This window comes from Bison bison, unplaced genomic scaffold (assembly GCF_000754665.1).
Source record: "Bison bison bison isolate TAMUID 2011002044 unplaced genomic scaffold, Bison_UMD1.0 scf7180017864041, whole genome shotgun sequence".
Classification (NCBI taxonomy): Eukaryota; Metazoa; Chordata; class Mammalia; order Artiodactyla; family Bovidae; genus Bison; species Bison bison.
Window position 1 is genome coordinate 3695059 of NW_011494613.1, and position 19410 is coordinate 3714468.

The 19410-nt window shown below is 39.1% G+C and overlaps 1 protein-coding gene across 1 annotated transcript in view; it reads left to right on the forward strand.

Annotated features, from left to right (window-relative positions):
- LOC104985251 (tetratricopeptide repeat protein 6-like) overlaps positions 1-19410 on the forward strand; it is a 64590-nt gene that overhangs the window by 43942 nt on the left and 1238 nt on the right. The window contains exons 11-13 of the mRNA XM_010835324.1: positions 2604-2814; positions 7293-7445; positions 8283-8453. Of these exons, the coding sequence (XP_010833626.1) occupies positions 2604-2814; positions 7293-7445; positions 8283-8453 (535 nt within the window). The remainder of the gene's footprint in view (positions 1-2603; positions 2815-7292; positions 7446-8282; positions 8454-19410) is intronic.

Consider the following 19410-nt stretch of genomic DNA (forward strand, 5'->3'; position numbering starts at 1 on the left):
CAAAGATCTAAATAGACATTTCTCCAAAGAAGACATACAGATGGCTAACAAACACTTGAAAAGATGTTCAACATCACTCTTTATCAGAGAAATGCAAATCAAAACCACTATGAGGTACCATTTCACACCAGTCAGAATGGCTGCGATCCAAAAGTCTACAAATAATAAATGCTGGAGAGGGTGTGGAGAAAAGGGAACCCTCTTACACTGTTGGTGGGAATGCAAACTAGTACAGCCACTATGGAGAACAGTGTGGAGATTCCTTAAAAAACTGGAAATAGAACTGCCTTATGATCCAGCAATCCCACTGCTGGGCATACACACTGAGGAAACCAGAAGGGAAAGAGACACGTGTACCCCAATGTTCATCGCAGCACTGTTTATAATAGCCAGGACATGGAAGCAACCTAGATGTCCATCAGCAGATGAATGGATAAGAAAGCTGTGGTACATATACACAATGGAGTATTACTCAGCCATTAAAAAGAATACATTTGAATCAGTTCTAATGAGGTGGATGAAACTGGAGACTATTATACAGAGTGAAGTAAGCCAGAAGGAAAAACATAAATACAGTATACTAACGCATGTATATGGAATTTAGAAAGATGGTAACGATAACCCTGTATACGAGATAGCAATAGAGACACTGATGTATAGAACAGTCTTACACTACTGTAAGTTTGTACAGATCATATTCCTAAGATGTGTCTTTGTTTAAGAAAGTCTTGATTACATAAATCAAAAAAAAAAAAAAAAGAGTTAGTCTTTAGCATCTTCCCCACACTTCATGATTTAGTTTTCTGCAAACCGTACTATCCAACTCCAATATTTATTTATCTTTATGGTTGCCTTCTGTTTATGACATGAGATATTGATTTTGTACTTGTGGTATTTAAATTATTTTAAAAAATAGATTTACTTAAGTAAAAAAGTGATTTAAAGAGAAATACTCAATAAATGATAGGTGTAGTTGGGACACAGGGCAACTGTCATGAAGGAAGGGCTGAGGTTTGGGAAACTGTATTTTAAGAGAATGCTGAGTGATATCTAAGAGAGGATAGTTTCTAGAACAGTTACCCTGGGTTCCGTGTATTTTTATAAAGGAAAAGTTAGAAAAGCAAGTGATGCATCTTGTTAAAGTTTGAAACCTTTTGGAGAAGTAACGAAAAGAATGGAAGGAGGAAAATAATCTTTATTGGGTGAGGGTCTCTGTGCTAAGGGTTTTTCACATGCTGTCATATGATCCTTCTAGCAGTTTTGAAAAATTAGTATTAATTTGTATGTTCAGGCTTAGTTTTGAACTCCAAGCCTTTCTTCTGACTCCACTGTTGAGAGGTCACCACACCGGCTCTTGTGCGCCAGCCACAAGTAAGTTAAAGGTGAAGAATGTGGGTAGGGATGATTTGTGGGAAAGCGTGGATTTTGGAGTCTGACTCACCTGGGTTTGAACCCCACATATTTGCTCTGTGCAATCTTAGCATGCTATCTACTATGTTACTTAATATGTGCAAACTTTTCTGAGTCATGATATTCTTTTAATCTATAAAATATAAAAAAATTATAACAAGCTTACAGAAGTGTTGGAAGAATAATAAAAAATTATTTTATATTTTTTGTATAAAAATATAAGTGAATATTAAATATAAAATAAAAGTGAAATAGTATATGTAAAACACTCAGCGCAGTGCCTGGTAAGTAAGTAGTTACTCAGTGTTAGCTCCTTCATTCTATTAAAAAATTCTAAACTCTCTATATTAATTGAAATTAAAAATACTTATTAGATTTGCATGTGAAATGGCAAAGTGACTTTATATACCCTTGGATAAATGTTTGATTACTTCAACAACCCTCACCTAACCACAGGAGACTAATCAAGGAAGATAGAGAGACAGAGTTATCATTTAGTCATATATATTCACAAGTTAATAATAAAATGCATTTCACTTCTTTTTCTCCCCTCCTCTTTCGGTGTCCAAAATGAAATGGGTTGCCTTTACAGAAGTTCTGAAGTAAGAATTCCCGTGTGACAAAAAATTGAGCTCCTTTCATTATAAAGGACATATTAAATATATAACAATGAACTTATTTTAATGATTTAAATGGTGTGTTTTATTAATAATAGTATGTTTTTCTGTGCTGTCCACTGATAACTGTGTTCAAGAATGCCATTTAGATTTTTATAATTCTGAAGAAAGAACTCTAGAATATCATCTCAATGTATTCTGCTAAAAAGAAGGCTCTTACTTCCCCTCTTTCCTTCTACCAATATCTTCAAAGAACCCCATCAGACTGCCTTAGGTCGTATGGCAATAGTTCTTGGTGGTGGTGGTTTAGTTGCTAAGTCATGTCTGACTCTTGAGACCCCCATGGACTCTTGAGACCCCCTGCCAGGCTCCTCTGTCAATGGGATTCTCCAGGCAAGAATCCTGGAGTGGGTTGCCATTTCCTTCTCCATGGCAATAGTTCTTATGATAGTTCATATGTTAATAAAAATTAAAGTTTTTTTTTAAGAGTTAATGCATTCCTTTATGTAAAGGTTATATACAGGAAAGCACTTAGATAATTCACCAGAAAGCATTAATATTTTCATTTCTTTTCAGGAATAAAGAGTTTGAAGAAGCTGTCAACTTCTTCACCTGGGCTGTGAAAATTGATCCACGTTTTCTGGATGCTTACATTGGACGGGGAAATTCTTACATGGAATATGGACATGATGAGGCCACCAAGCAAGCACAGAAGGACTTTCTGAAAGCACTGCATTTTAATCCAGTCTATACAAAAGCCAGAATTTGTTTAGGCTATAATTTGCAGGTAATATCATATGACCACATTTTGGACCGCTAATGCACCTTCTGGACAAGAAAGAGGTTATATTTGACCTTTCAGTGGTGATGGGTATACACAATGCTGCTTTCACCGTGAACATTTTACCTTTATCTTCTTATTAGTCTTCACAGTGTCAGTGGGAAGCAGGGGTTTGATGAGTTACAGGGAGCCTGCCTGGGGAGCGAACCCAGGAACCTGGTGTGATAGTGAGATGAAGATCTTGTGAACTTGAGTTGCCTTATTGCCTGTGCCCCTTTCTACCTCACCCCGTTATACATACCACTCTTATAGACAACTTTTAAGACTTTCCCAGTGAGTTTCACATGTAAAAATCTGGTTAAAATTTATTTCACTAGTTACACCTGGGCTCCATAGGTTTTATCCTATTAAATTAGTGAAAAGCTAAAGGGAATAGACAATGTAATGACATGACCTATGTGATGGACCAGACAACCACTGTATAGGGACTTCTGAATTCAGGTCATCTTCCAAATGGCAGTGAATTAGAACACACTGGAAGCCAAGAGAACAGGCATGTGTCCTTCCAGCTAGCTGGAAGAGTGTTGTTCTTTGTGTTATCAAGCGTGTCTCTGAGTGATTTCTGGGACACTGACCTGACCCATACGCTCACTGAGCTATGTGGACGACAAAATATGGAGTGATATTCTTGGAAGAAAGTGCTAGATGTGTTATATTTTCCATGAAAAGGAAAGGAGTAATCTTTTTGTGTCTTAAGCCAGAAAGAAAAACACCAATACAGTATACTAACGCATATATATGGAATTTAGAAAGATGGTAACAATAACCCTGGGTACAAGACAGCAAAAGAGACACTGATGTATAGATCAGTCTTATGGACTCTGTGGGAGAGGGAGAGGGTGGGGAGATTTGGGAGAATGGCATTGAAACGTGTATAATACCATGTATGAAACGAGTCGCCAGTCCAGGTTCGATGCACGATACTGGATGCTTGGGGCTGGTGCACTGGGACGACCCAGAGGGAGGGTATGGGGAGGGAGGAGGGAGGAGGGTTCAAGATGGGGAACACAGGTAACACGGATTCATTTCGATATTTGGCAAAACTAATACAATATTGTAAAGTTTAAAAATAAAATAAAATTAAAAAAAAATAAAATTAAATTAAACAATGGGCAAAAGTATGTTTAAATTATGGTAATTTTCAGAAATTCTTATTAACAATGTCTTATTTTTTTAATATAAATTTATTTATTTTAATTGGAGGCTAATTACTTTACAATATTGTATTGGTTTTGCCATACATCAACATGAATCCGCCACAAGTGTACATGTGTTCCCCATCCTGAACTCCCCTCCCACCTCCCTCCCCGTACCATCCCTCTGGGTCATCCCAGTGCCCCAGCCCCGAGCATCGTGTATCATGCATCGAACCTGGACTGGCGATTCGTTTCTTATATGATATTATACATGTTTCAATGCCATTCTCCCATATCATCCCACCCTCGTCCTCTCCCACAGAGTCCAAAAGACTGTTCTATACATCTGTGTCTCTTTTGCTGTCTCACATACAGGGTTACTGTTACTATCTTTCTAAATTCCATATATATGTGTTAGTATACTGTATTGGTGTTTTTCTTTCTGGCTTACTTCACTCTGTATAATAGGCTCCAGTTTCATCCACCTCATTAGAATTGATTGAAATGTATTCTTTTTAATGGCTGAGTAATACTCCATTGTGTATATGTACCACAGCTTTCTTATCCATTCATCTGCTGATGGACATCTACAATGTCTTTTAAAGTTGAGTTTTTTTTTTTTTTTCATTTAAAAAATAAATGAATTTGGCTGATCTAAGACTAGGAGGTGGTTGTGGCTTGGTTATAGTGAGGTATGCCCAAGAACTGATTAATAAGGGAAATAAGATTGCCTTCTGAGAGTTAAGCATGAAATTAGCCATTATTTGATCACAGTAGAAACTTGCAAAGTCAATTTAGAGACAGGGTGACTCCCAAAACAGCTAGAACTGACTGCAATCAAAAGACATGTGTTAATGTCATCGTTCATTGCATTTGTTGGGCACCTAGTACAGGACAGGGACTGACCTAGGCCTAGGGCTACAGTGGTGAAAAGACACTGGGTTCTTCTCGTAGAGTTTACTACCTATTGAAGGGATAAGCATCAAGCTGGCACATGAATAATTACTTAATTATACTCAGGATAAGTACAAAAAAAAAAAAAGGATGGGTTTTAGGACAGTTTATATGAAGGAAACAGCTTTATTTGAGGGGATGAGGAAAGACTTTTTGAGAAATTAACATTTAAATCGAGGTATGAAAAACTAGTAATTAGGAGTAAGAGTTGGGGCTTAAAACACGGTGTTCCACAGAGAGGGACCAGCTCATTTGGTGAGAAAGAGACAGAGGGCTTAAAGGAGACAGAATGTTATGGACAAGGGGAGAGTGATGTGGGATAAGACTGCAGAACTGAGTAATGACTGGAGGTGAAGGTCATTGTAACTGGTCTAGGTCAGTTAAAAATGTGAATATAACTCACCAGAGCACTGACATCAGATCTGTATTTTATGAAGATCTCACTGGGTATATATCAAGCTGAAGGAGAATTGAAAAACTCGTCAGTATGAGGAGGAATTGAATCAGGAAAGGAAGGACTGAAAAATGAAAGCTAGAAAACCCCATCAAATCCTATTTAGGGCCAAGAGTGACCATTTTTTAGATAAATACGAAACAGATTCCCCTTCTACGTGCCTAGCACTAGAGACGTGGAAGAGAGCAAAACAGATGTTGTCAGGACCAGACAAGTTCAATTCCTTGTTTATCAAATGAACATGTGATGGTGATGTTGATTTTCACATAATTTACTGTGAGGGAGAAGTTTACTGGTTAAAGACAGTGTCTGCTGCTGCTGCCGCTAAGTCACTTTAGTCATGTTTGATTCTGTGCGACCCCATAAATGGCAGCCCACCAGGCTCCGCCATCCCTGGGATTCTCCAGGCAAGAACACTGGAGTGGGTTGCCATTTCCTTCTCCAATGCATGAAACTGAAAAGTGAAAGTGAAGTCGCTCAGTCGTGTCCGACTCCTAGCGACCCCATGGACTGCAGCCCACAAGGCCCCTCTGTCCATGGGATTTTCCAGGCAAGAGAACTGGAGTGGGTTGCCATTGCCTTCTCCCAAAGACAGTGTCTAGTTAACTCTAAGTTTTATTTTGTATTAGTTTTATTCAAGAGTCAATTGGTTTACGTGAGAATCAGCTTCTGAGACTGGCAAGTTGGGTTTTTGAGCCCACAGGAATAAAAGACAGGCCCTGGACTGTGCTGAATTTATCAACTCACTGCCTTTCTGTGATGATTTATTTAGTTGTCAACTGGCCTTCTCTAGGAAATACTGACATCTTTCTGCTAACAGTGTCCCTCTCCTAACCTTCTCTCTTTTTTTCCAGTTGGTACTAAGGTTGGTATAAATACCTGCTTGGTTGATTTGTATGCATTTTTCATGGGATGTGTATAGTGATCCTAAAATGCCAGACACTGGTGCAATTTAACAGCTAGGTTTTATACCATGATGGGCTTCCCTTGTGGTTCAGCTGGTAAAGAATCCACCTGCAATGCTGGAGACTTGGGTTCAACACTGGGTTGGGAAGATCCCCTGGAGAAGGGAAAGGCTACCCACTCCAGTATTCTGGCCTGAAGAATTCCATGGACTGTATAGTTTATACACTTTCACTTTATACCATTAGTTTATTTGTTTAATTATTGAGCACATATTTATTTTGTTATGTATAATATGTATAACTAGAGTTTCAATGCCAAGCAAATAAACGATTCCTGCCTGTGTGTGCAGTGAAAGTGAAAGGTGCTCAGTCATGTCCATCTCTTTGCTACCCTGTGGACTATACAGTCCATGGAATTCTCTAGGCCAGAATACTGGAGTGGGTAGCCATTCCCTTCTCCAGGGGATCTTCCCAACCCAGGGATCAAACCCAACTCTCCCGCTTTGCAGGTGGATTCTTTACCAGCTGAGCCACAAGGGAAGCCCAAGAATCCTGGAGTGGGTAGCGTATCCCTTCTCCAGCAGATCTTTCCAACCCGGGAATTGAACTGGGGTCCCCTGCATTGCAGGTGGATTCTTTACCAACTGAGCTTTCAGAACTCAATGTAAATTTTGTAGTGATTGTCAGAAGCATTGGTGTTTCCATGGGGGTCAAGATTTTATGTTGTTGAAGACCTGTCTAAGAGATGACTGATAATCAGATTTATTTCAACTAATAAAAATTTCAGCATAAATACTCAGGGGAATCAGTCATTTGAATGTATTCACAGTACAGCCTACTTCCTTGTTTAAAATATCTTAGATTTAGCACAATATAAATATACCCTTACTAAAAGACTTTATTTAAGTTAGAATCATAAACATTTGTCATGATATGGACAATTTCCTACTTGGTGTAAATGGAAAATTATTTTAGGCCCAAGGAAAATTCCAGAAAGCTTGGAACCACTTTACCATTGCTATGGAAGTTGATCCAAAGAGCTACCTAGCCTATGAAGGAAGAGCTGTGGTCTGTCTTCAGATGGGTGATAATTTTGCTGCATTTCAGGATATAAATGCTGCCATAAAGGTAAAAATCCATTTATATTATCATTAGTGTAAATTAATGTCATCGGTGAATAAGATGAAGTAAGAAGTCCTCTGTTGCCTTTTAAAAGTGACTTGTAGAAAAAATAATATTTGTATTTTTTTCCCCCAGGAGTTTCGCAGAATAGAGAGTTATTATAGCTTGCCAGTTTTCTAACTTAAATGTATTTAAAATTTTGAAAATACATTTCTAATAAATGTTGATTCCTCTTAGTACATGCAAATTTATAGCTTCATGATACATCAATATTATTTTATAATTAAAAAAATAATGTTCTGGCTTTGAAGGAACTAAAGAAAGAATAATGTAAATCCCCAGCTTTTTTTATAGTGAAATGGCAAATAAATTCAGAGACAGAAAATCTGCTTTTTGTCTTCTCGATTTTGGATTCTTTTTTTTTTTTGTATATTTGGGTAGATATTGTAATATTTGAGATCAGAAAAAGGAAAGACCTGAAAGGTAATTGCTATACTGCATAGGACAAATAAACATGTTAACTTTTAAATTTCTCCTCCAGCTTAACAGAGCTAAACAGACAAGCTTTTCCTCATGCATCTATTCTTAAGCCCCATTCTTTGCAAAGGAACTGAGTAAAGCACTAAGATTATTTGTTTTATTGCAACCAAATCAACAAAATGTTGGCATTGAACCAACTTCATGCCGAGTCCTTTGTCAAAATGTTTGCTCTAGTAGGGTTTCACCTGCCCTATAAAATCACTAGCTTCCCACAAAGAGATTTCATAATGTCCATTTTTGCAGACATGAAATCGGAGATAAATACTATTCCCAGACACTAACTACTCTTATATTATATTGCAGATCAATGCTACAGCAGAATTCTTAACAAATCGTGGTGTGATTCATGAGTTTATGGGTCAACAACAGAACGCAATGAGAGACTATCAAGAAGCAATTTCTTTAAACCCCACTTACTCGCTGGCTTACTTTAATGCAGGAAATATCTACTTTCATCACAGGCAATTTTCCCAGGTAATGTGAGTTTTCCTTCTCGTTTTCTTTTTGACACTAAGTGCTTTCTTCATTACATATAGTTTCAAAATGCAGTCCTTATGTCTCAGGCATTCATTAGCTCTTTAGGAGATTTTCTCTTTCATAAGAATGCTTATAATTATGTATTAAATGTTTACACCTCTGTGGATTTATTCTTCTCATTATTATCAGCCGCTCAACACTTGTCCAGTAAACATTGTTTTGGACTTCTCCAGGTGCCTGCAGTCTCCTTGCTGTCCATGGTTGCCAGCTTCCCACCTGGAATTCTCTGCTTTTTGCCCCCATTTAGCAAAATCTCAGACTTTCTTCCAGACTGTCTTTCATGATGTAATTGCTGCTGCTGCTGCTGCTAAGTCGCTTCAGTGGTGTCCGACTCTGTGCGACCCCATAGATGGCAGCTCACCAGGCTCCCCCATCCCTGGGATTCTCCAGGCAAGAACAGTGGAGTGGGTTGCCATTTCCTTCTCCAATGCATGAAAGTGAAAAGTGAAAGCGAAGTCCCTCAGTCCTGTCTGACTCATAGTGACCCCATGGACTGCAGCCTACCAGGCTTCTCTGTCCATGGGATTTGCCAGGCAAGAGTACTGCAGTGGGGTGCCATTGCCTTCTCCGGATGTAATTGTCTAGCTCATAGTAATTTCTACCTTAAGTTTCAGTCACATGAGCACTTGACTGGGGGTGAGGAGATATGTATGTTACTTCTGGTTTTTATGGCAAGAGTCTTTTTTTTCAGCATCAGTTCATAATGTCTGAAATGAAAGTGTTGGGTTAGTAGATGATATTTTATATTTTGAATGTATTATATTCGAATTGTAATACATTACATGAATCAAACATTTGTTGTGTTTTTTAAATCTTTGTTTACTCTTTTGCTCTTTATCTTCAATTTTATTATATTCTTTGTCTAATTTGTTGAGTCAGAGCTTAATCTATTTATTTACTCTTTCACTTATATTGTGGTAAGTTGTTAAGGGTTATGCCTTTCCCCCAAGTAATGTTTTCAGCAGTATCCTCTGAATTTTGGTGTTTAATGTTTTTATTTTTGTTTTCCCAAAATGTTGCACTTGAAACTTTAGCCAAATTTCCCCTTTGATTAAAGGATAAATTGATGGAGCACTTAAAATGTTCAGGAGGGAGGATTTTTATCTTTGTGAATATTGAAATTTATTGGGTTTTAATGTGGTCTAATACATGATGACTTTTTTTTCTTTAATATTCCAGGGGCCTTCCCAAAAAGAGTTTCTATCATGGGCATATAGTGTTGAAATGTATAAGATATACCTTATTAATTATATTTAAATTAATCTTTATTCATACTATTTTGTTCATTTGGTTTATCTTCTACAGAGAAAGGTTTATTCAAGTATCCTATAATTAGTGTGATCCTATGTAGGTTTCTTTATATCTCTTTTGTTCTTGTTTAGTGGTTGAGTGGCAACCTACTCCAGTACTCTTGCCTGGAAAATCCCTGGTGGGCTGCAGTCCATGGGGTCGCTAAGAGTTGGACACGACTGAGCAACTTCACTTTCACTTTTCACTTTCATGCATTGGAGAAGGGAATGGCAACCCACTCCAGTGTTCTTGCCTGGAGAATCCTAGGGACAGGGGAGCCTGGTGGGCTGCTGTCTATGGGGTCGCACAGAGTCGGACACGACTGAAGTGACTTAGCAGCAGCAGCAGCAGTGGTTGAGTTGTGTCCAACTCTTTGTGACCCCATGCACTATGGCCCTCCAGGCTCCTTTGTCCATGGAATTTCTCAGTCAAGAATACTGGAGTGGGTTGCCGTTTCCTTCTCCAGTTATATCTGTTTAATTCCCACCTTATGAAATATAGTATTTCATGTATAGATATTAATACACATTATATATACATTATGAATTGTAATCTTCAGTGTTACAAATGCTTTTTTTTGTTTCTCTTTGGAATAAATTCTCCTTTATCTGATATGAAGATCCGGACCTCTGATTTAATTTGATTTGCTTCTGCTTGGTATTTTTGTCCTTCCTTTTATTTTCCGTGTTTAAAATTCTTTGTTTTAGTTTTGTCTCTTTCCTACAGTGTAGAGTTGGATTTTGTTTTAGATGACAAAATTTGAAAATATTTATCTTTTAATAAGTATCCCATTTATATTTTCGCATAGTCAGTATATTTGGTCTTAGTTCTGTTATTTTATGTCGTATTTTCTGTTTACATGTATTTAAATTTTTATTCTGTGGTTTGTTTTATTTAAAAATTTAGAATTTTTCCTAGCATTTAGGAAGGTTTATAGTTTTGCTTTGTTGTTCAGTCACTGAGTCATGTCCGACTCTTTGCAACCTCAGGAACTGCAGCCCACCAGGCTCCTCCATCCTTCACTATCTCCTGGAATTTGCTCAAATTCATGTCCATTGAGTGGTGATGCCATTTAAACATCTCATCTTCGGCCACCCCTTCTCCTTTTGTCTCCATCCTTTCCCAGCGTCAGAGTCTTTCCAGTGAATAGTCTCTCCACATCAGGTGACCAAAGTTTTAAAGCTTCAGCTTCAGCATCAGTCCTTCCAATGCATATTCAGTATTGATTTTCCTTGAGGATTGACTGGTTTGATCTCCTTGCAGTTTTGCTTTAGTGATTACCTCTATAAAAATGCCTTTGTACCCTTACTTCCTTAATTCTTTAGTTTCTTTACTGTGCTGCGCTGTGTGCTGTGCTGAGTCCCTCAGTTGTGTCTGACTCTTTGTGACCCCATGGACTATAGCCCACCAGGCTCCTCTGTCCATGGGGGTTCTCCAGGCAAGAATACTGGAGTGAGTTGCCATGCTCTCCTCCTGTGGATCTTCCCATCCCAGGGATCAAACCCGGGTTTCCGACATTGCAGGCAGATTTTGTATGGTCTGAGCCACCAGGGAAGTTCTTTGCTATGAAGAACAATAAAATGACCCTTTAATATCTTTCCCTCTTACTTCTCCCTTTCACACATTAGTCACTTTTAGTTCATAGTTTTCTCTTTTAAAAAAGGTTTATATTTGTATACTTAAATATGCTTGAGCTTATTCTGTCAACTTGTCAAACTTGTCACATTAACTTGCTTTCCATTCTCTCTGTATTTTCCCATTTTGTTCTTCATTATTCCTATGCTGCCAGAAGATTTAATATTTGCATACTATTTTTTCATCCTTACTTTTTGTTTTAGTCTTAGTTCTTCAGTTGAATATATTTAATTCTCCTCACCAGGCTTTTTGCCAAAGTTTTCCTTCTAACCAATCATCTTTTGGTGCCCTAAAATTGGTCTTCTAGTAGAGTCCTGGGGACTTCCCTCAGTCAGTAATGGTAAACAATCCACCTGCCAATGCAGGAGACCCGGGTTCAATCTCTGTGTCAGAAAGATCCCCTGGAGAAGGAAATGGCAACCCACCACTGTATTCTTGCCTGGAAAATCGCATGGAGAGAGGAGCCTGGTAGGCTGCAGTCCATGGGGTCACAAACAGTTGGACATGACTTAGTGATTGAACAACAGCCACAACAAATAGAGTCTTGAGAAAGGGTTCACATTCCTTGAATTGTTTCATGTTCACAGCTGTTAGCCTGCAGCCTTTATGTCTTAAGACAGCATGTCAGGATTTAGTATCCTTGACTCACTTTTTCTTTCCTTGAATGTCTTGTGTCTTTCACTATTTTTTGGTGTTATATATGTTGGTACCTAAAGTCTGATGCAAACCTGATTTTTGTTGTCGATGACTTTTTTTTGTCAGAATCACCAAAGTTTTTTTTGTTTTTATAAATGAAAAGTTTTATTCAAGTATTTGTTAGAATTGACCTTTTGGGGTCAAGTTGTAAGTACAGAGTATGCATTTTCAATATTTAGATTCCAGAAAATTTGTTGAATTCAGTGTAAGAATTTTTCTGTTTCACTATTTTCATTTTCTTCAATGGCAGTGAATACCAATTATTATAAATGGGATGCTTTTGACTTCTATATGCTAGTTATTTTTTTTTTCAAGCAATTTTTAATCTCTTAATTTCTGTTTCATTTTCTTTTGCATCTCTCTCCTAAATCTTTGGGCTTTCCTGATGGCTCAGACAGTAAAGAATCTGCCTGCAACCTGGGAGACTTAGGTTCTATCCCTGGGTTGGGAAGATCCCCTGGAGGAGGGCATGGCAACCCACTCCAGTATTCTTGCCTGGAGAATTCCATGGACAGAGGAGCCTGGTGGGTTACAGTCTATGGAGTCGCAAAGAGTCAGACACAACTGATCGACTAACACTTTCTAAATCTTTACTGTGTTTTCTATTTGTTATTCCCTTGTGGACCTTACAATTCAGGTTTCTTTAAAATTCTTTTCTATGCCATTTCCATGACATATCTTCCTGGCCACCTCTTTTTAAAGATAGATTATTTATTTATTTAATTTAAAAAAATTAAATGCAATTTCTTACCAGTTTTTTCTAGTTCATTTTATAATGTTATAATTTTTATCTGCAGTGTAGCAATACTTTTTTCTGGTCACTTTTATTTTATTTCTGAAAATCTGTTAATTTTTTATTTTTGGTTTTTGCAGTGAAGGCAGGCAAATTACTTTTCTGTTAGTTACATTTGAGTGAGATAATTTTTTTCTCCTGGACTAAAAGCAGAGATTCCTGTGGGAAACAGGGTGATGGTCCATGGTAACTTTCTGAGTTGAGCTACCTCTGATGCTATTGCAAAGGACTTTACAGTCTGTTCTATTTAGTGTAGCCTGGTTTGGGAAGACTTTTATCACAAGCTCTGTGTTTCTCAGAACTTCTCACAGTCCTTGCTTCTAAGATAACATACTCATCTTAAAAAGTTGTTTTTATTGCTTGCATTTTCTGAGATCTATAACCTCTGTATTCTCCTCTACCACTCGATATTGTGACCATACCCCTTAAAAGTGATCTTTGGGACACCTTTATCTACTGAGAGGTTACAGTCCTTTGCATTTTGCTGGAAAAGTTGAGCAAGTACTTCCTGATTCCACTTAGCTCTTCATTCTTTTAATCTCCGTATGTTTATAATGTACCTGCCATCTGCTAGGAGTTAATGAAGACCCTGAGGATACAGAGCTAAACGAGACAAGGAAGTCTTCTTTTATGATGTAGTTTACATTTTATTGGAGGAAGAAATAGAAAATAATATAATATTAGTAGTGTGATAAACATCTAATACCACCTCATGTAAGCAGTACTATATCAGTATTAACATGTGTGTGGGACTATAGACGTTTACCTGGGTGGATAATGTAGGTGGAGAGAAGGGGTTTAAGGAGCAAGCTCTGGGGCAACATCAGTGTTTAGAAGTGAGGCAGAGAGGAGATGCCAGAGAGTAGACTGAGAAGGGAATATCCAGCCAGGATGATGGGAAGAAAAACAGGAGAACACATATCACCTCAAGAATAAAGTGCTTTAAGAAATGTGTCCTGTGTCAAATGCTGCTGAGAAGTCCAGGAGAGACGATGGAGAGAATCCTTGATGACTTTGGGAAGAACATCATTGGAATAGCAATGGCACCAGAGTCTTAAGTGGAAAGGGTTTTGGAGAAAATGTGAGGTGAAGAATTAGACAGTTCAACTAGTTGAAGAAATTCTCCTGTGAAGAGAAGTAGTGAAATGGGGTGATGGGTGGAGTGGAGTAAGGTGTTGCTATTTTTAATTTTTTTAAATATGAGGGATATTGATTCATGCTCCTATGTTAATGAAAGAATATGGTGGAAAAGGAGAAATTGTTGGTGCAGGAGAGAGTGATAGGGATAATTAGGATCAAAATCTTTCAGAATTTGATGGGTCTAAAGTTTGGAAGTTCCGGGGTGGGCTTTGAAGAGAGCAGGTCACACTATCCATTATGTCGTGAAGGAACGCACAGAGTACAAAAGAGAGTACCGCTGCTGTAGATGGATAGTTTTTTTTTTTTAATTGCTTTTTAATTTGATTGCACTAGATTTTTGTTGCTTTGTGCAGGCTTTCTCTGGCTGCGGTGTTCAGTTCAGTTGCTCAGTCATGTCTGACTCTTTGTGAACCCGTGGACTGCAGCACGCCAGGCCTCCCTGTCTATCACCAACTCCCGGAGTCCACCCAAACCCATGTCCATCGAGTCGGTGATGCCATCCAACCGTCTCATCCTCTGTCATCCCCTTCTCCTCCTGCCTTCAATCTTTCCCAGCATCAGAGTCTTTTCAAATGAGTCATTTCTTCACATCAGGTGGCCAAAGTATTGGAGTTTCAGCTTCAGCATCAGTCCTTCCAATGACTATTCAGGACTGATTTCCTTTAGGATGGACTGGTTGGATCTCCTTGCAGTCCAAGGGACTCTCAAGAGTCTTCTCCAACACCACAGTTCAAAGGTACCAATTCTTCGGTGCTCAGCTAGTTGCGGTGAATGGGGGCAGATCCTCATTGTGGTTCACAGGCTTCTCGCTGCAGTGGCTTCTCTTGTTGCGGAGCGTGGGCTCTAGGCGTGGGGGCTTCAGGAGTTGTGGCACGTGGGCTCCATAGTTGTGGCTCACTGGCCCTAGAGCGCAGGCTCAGTGGTTGTGGCACACAATTTTAGGTTCTGCTCGGCATGTGGAGTGTTCCCAGACCAGTGATGGAACCCGTGCCCACTGTCTTGGCAGGTGGATTCTTATCCACTGCACCACCAGGGAAGTCTGATAGGTAGATTTTGATAGTAGGCATTTCTGTTTATTGATTATAGTTTTTCCATTAGATATGAGTATCATTTACCAGTTAAGAGTGAGGATGGATAGGCAAAAAGGGGGACGTGTGGCTAGGAGTTTTGAAGAGGAAAGAGAACATGTGAAATAATTGTTCTAGAGAGTGGTAGTGTGAACATGCCAGGGAAGTATAGCAGGACTACCAGACAACTTTAAGTTCTCATTTGAAGTTTGTGGTTAAATTTAAAGTGAGATCTTGACTCTATACTGCTTTGTATATAATTCTTTCTATACAAATTCAGTATGGCTTTGTGTCACTCCACAACCATTTCTCTGAGTTAGTCTCTTATCTCCTCCTTCCAGGAAAGCTCTTTAATGCCTGGAATCACACTCCTGTCTCTTCCCCTATATTTCCTTACTCAGAAAGCACATCCATACCTATGGCTTATGCTGCATGTCAGCCTCTACCTTTCTTCTGAGCTCCTAACCCATACTTATCAGTTGCTAAAACAGGATGCTTTATAAGTGGTTAGACTCAAAACGGAATTAATCTCTGTATCTTCTACACCCCGTCCGGCTCTTCTTCCTAGAAACCCTGTCTCAAACTCAAGATGTCATTCCTTAGAGTCACCTGAGTAAAAATATTGCATCAATCATGATTTTTCTTCCTCAGCTTCCTCTAATCAGTCATCTAATTCTGTCAGTTTTGCTTCTTAGTTTTTTCTCACACATGCCATTTCCATTCTATTTCTACTGCAATTGCCTTCATTCTTTCCCGAGTTAGATCAGTTGGCTTGCTGACCCCTATGATGAGGCTGGTTGACTTCAGAGGTGAAGTTAGATTCTGGGACAGAGAATTATCAAAGATATTATTGTGTAAAGCGTGAATGAGATCATCATAGCTCAGACCTCAGATAGCTGGGAGTCTAATGTCTTCCAAGGCTGACGGTCAGGGTAAGTTACCTTAAACTTTGTCAAGCTCAGACTACTCTCCAGCTGGGTTTTGGCAATGTTTCTGTGTGCTAGAGAGTTAGTTAATGAGATTAAGACACACACAATGCCCAGGGCAATTTTCTGTTTCCATAACTGCTTGTGGTCCACGTGAGAAGGAAACTCTCACATTTTAAGCTTATTTGTCCCTAATAACTCTATGGATATCATGTATAAGACTGTTTGGTTAGATCTAAAGTGTAGTTTGAATTTTGATCATACTTAAAAAGTATGGCTCTTTTTTCTTCAAACTAGGGGCACATCAGCTGGGCAAATATTTGATCTAAAATATAGTCTGTCCTCTGTCTTGATAGACTGGATACCTAGGCTTTATAGTGCATGCTCTCTTCAGAGACAGCAGACTTGGAGAGTGGTTTATTCAGCTATTTCTGTATGCTCTGTGGTATTTTTTTGTGGAGAAAATTCTTCTATTTGCTGTACACCCTCCTCCCCGTTTTATTTCTGACTATGGATGGAAGATTTAGGGCCAGGAGGAAGGGTCTTCAATAAACCAAATAATCTCTAGAGGGTTAAAACATGTATGTGTTCTGGCTTCTTTTGTGATTAGTTAGTAGCTTAATGGTTTTAAACCCCATTTGGATGCATCATGAACTACAGGTGACTTTTCAATAATAACTGAGTCAGCCTTCTAATTAATTACAAGTATGAGGGAACTTACAGGTATGGTTCTGAACGAATTTTAGATTTAGGGATAGAGTCTATTGAAATTCTAGAAACACAATTTGAATCAGAAAGCATCTGCTGCCGAGTCGCTTCAGTCATGTCCGACTCTGCGTGACCCCATAGACAGCAGCCCACCAGGCTCCCCTGTCCCTGGGATTCTGTAGGCAAGAACACTGGAGTGGGTTGCCATTTCCTTCTCCAATGCATGAAAGTGAGAAGTGAAAGTGAAGTCGCTCCGTCATGTCTGACTCAGCGATCCCGTGGACTGCAGCCTACCAGGCTCCTCTGTCCATGAGATTTTCCATGCAAGAGTACTGGAGTGGGTCACCATCGCCTTCTCCGAGAAAGCATCTAGAAGCTAGTAAATAAATTGTAGCCTCCCAGGTGGCACTAGTGGTAAAGAACCCTCCTGCCAGTGCAGGAGACAGAAGAGAAGTAGGTTCAGTCCCTGGATCAGGAAAATCTCTGGAGAAGGAAATGGCAGCCCACTCCAGTATTCTTGCCTGGAGAATCCCATGAACAGGAGCCTGACAGGTTACAGTCCATGGGGTCGCAAAGAGTTGGACATGACTGAAGTGACTTCAGTCAATCCTAAAGGAAATCAGTCCTGAATATTCATTGGAAGGACTGATGCTGAAGCTCCAATACTTTGGCCACCTGATGTGAAGAACTGACTCATTGGAAAAGACCCTGATGCTGGGAAAGATTGAGGGCAGGAGGAGAAGGGGACGACAGAGGATGAGATGGCTGGATGACATTACCAACTCGATGGACGTGAGTTTGAGCAAGCTCTGGGAGTTGGTGATGGACAGGGAAGCCTGGTGTGCTGTAGTCCATGAGGTTGCAAAGAGGCGGACATGACTGACTGACTTATCATGTACACACACGTGCATGAGGAAATTAGACCAGTTGTTAAATCAAGGCCATCCATTGTGGTAGGCATCTTTGTTCTCTAACTACTCCATGGGTGATAATACCCCTGTTCTTCTAGTAACCTCGTTAAATATATAGGCTTTCATTTCCTAAGTAGTATATATTTAAAGCTGTAATAGAAAGTTACATTGTTCACAGTTAGCCATACTATAGTGTTTTACTAAGTTCATTTATTTTAGCTGAGGTAGGTGTTAGCTTCTACCTGATTGAAGTCATCCTTTTGTGATTTTGAATTGTGTAGTTTTTATTGAGGACTTATTGGTTAGTTAAAATGAAACTTAAATTACTTTTTGAAGGAAGTCTTGGCCCTGCTTTGAGTCATTCCCTTGCCTCATTTGTAATGACTGAGAGTCCAGCCTCCTGTTCAGGAGTGAATTCTTTGAGCTTTTCACAGAGGAATGTCAATTCTGCTGCCTTTTTAAGGGATCCTTAAATTGCACTTAGCCACAGCACAGAACAGCTCCCATTCTGGGATGAGATGGATTACACAGTCTTGATCTAATTGCTTCTCAAAAGTCACAAACAGTAAAATTCATGGTGTATTGCTTGAGGGCTAGGATCTCTCCATTTGCAGATACTGGCAAAAAATTAAGATGTATCAGTATAACTGAGTCTTTGTTATATTCTACATATTGTTCTCAGTACTTTACCTGTTAGCTCACTTAGCTGTCATAGCAGCACTGAAAGTAGAGTTTGATTTTTTGCTTCCATCGAGTCAGAGTGTTTTAGTTACTCACCTGAGGGCGTGGAGCTAATATGTGGTGGAGCCTGGACGTCTGGCCCTGAGGTCTGGGCTCCTGGCCACCGCGCTCCCAGTGCTCCACTTCACCCACAGTGGAAGTGAACTGAGAACAAATCCCTGGGAAATAGAAAGAAAAATAGTCCAATAAAGAAGACTGATAGACAATGATCAGAGAGGTAGGAGAAAAACTAGGGAGACTCCCTGTTTCAAGGACAAAGAGAGTTTTAAGGGGGAAGGAGAGACCAAGGGCATCTGTGCCACAGAAACGCTGTGGAAGGAAAGGGCTAGAAAATGTCTGCTGGACTTGACAACACCCTTAGCCTTACCAAAAACTGACCTCGTGGAAAGAGGGAGATAGATAGAAGCCAGACTGTGGTGTGCTGGGGGAAAATTGAGTGGTAAAGGAATTGGATTCAGCAAGCTGTATTGTTAAAAATAGCTTTTCCTAATTTAGGGAGGTTTCAAACTCCTTTGAATTCAAATTCAAAGGAGTCAAATTTTTATCCATTCTGTAACTAGAGAAGAGATTCCTACCTTGAGTAGCAGCATGTCTAATCAGCATCTCAAGCTATTTTTGGTGAAGGAGCAGTTTTTAAGATTTTTCTAACTTACTTCAGACCCCAACACCGGTCTATGGACCACACTTTGCAGGGTCCTTTCCAGCTTGAGAATTTGTTGCGAAGCATCTGGAATCTTGGATCTTCTTGAAAAGCTGATTTTTATCTTCTTTCTTCTTTCCTTATAGCTTTTCATAGTATAACTGTGTTTTTAAACCTTTTTGGTATGGTTTAGAATTTTATTTTCAAAGTTCACTTCTCTCTTTAGCCCTTACTCTGCTTTTATATGAAAAGTGTTAGTTTTCTAACTTATGTTTTATTTTCCTGTTGTGGTCCTTTTTTTCCTAACTTATAGTGTTGTACAGGGATATGGGATTTGTGTGTGTGTG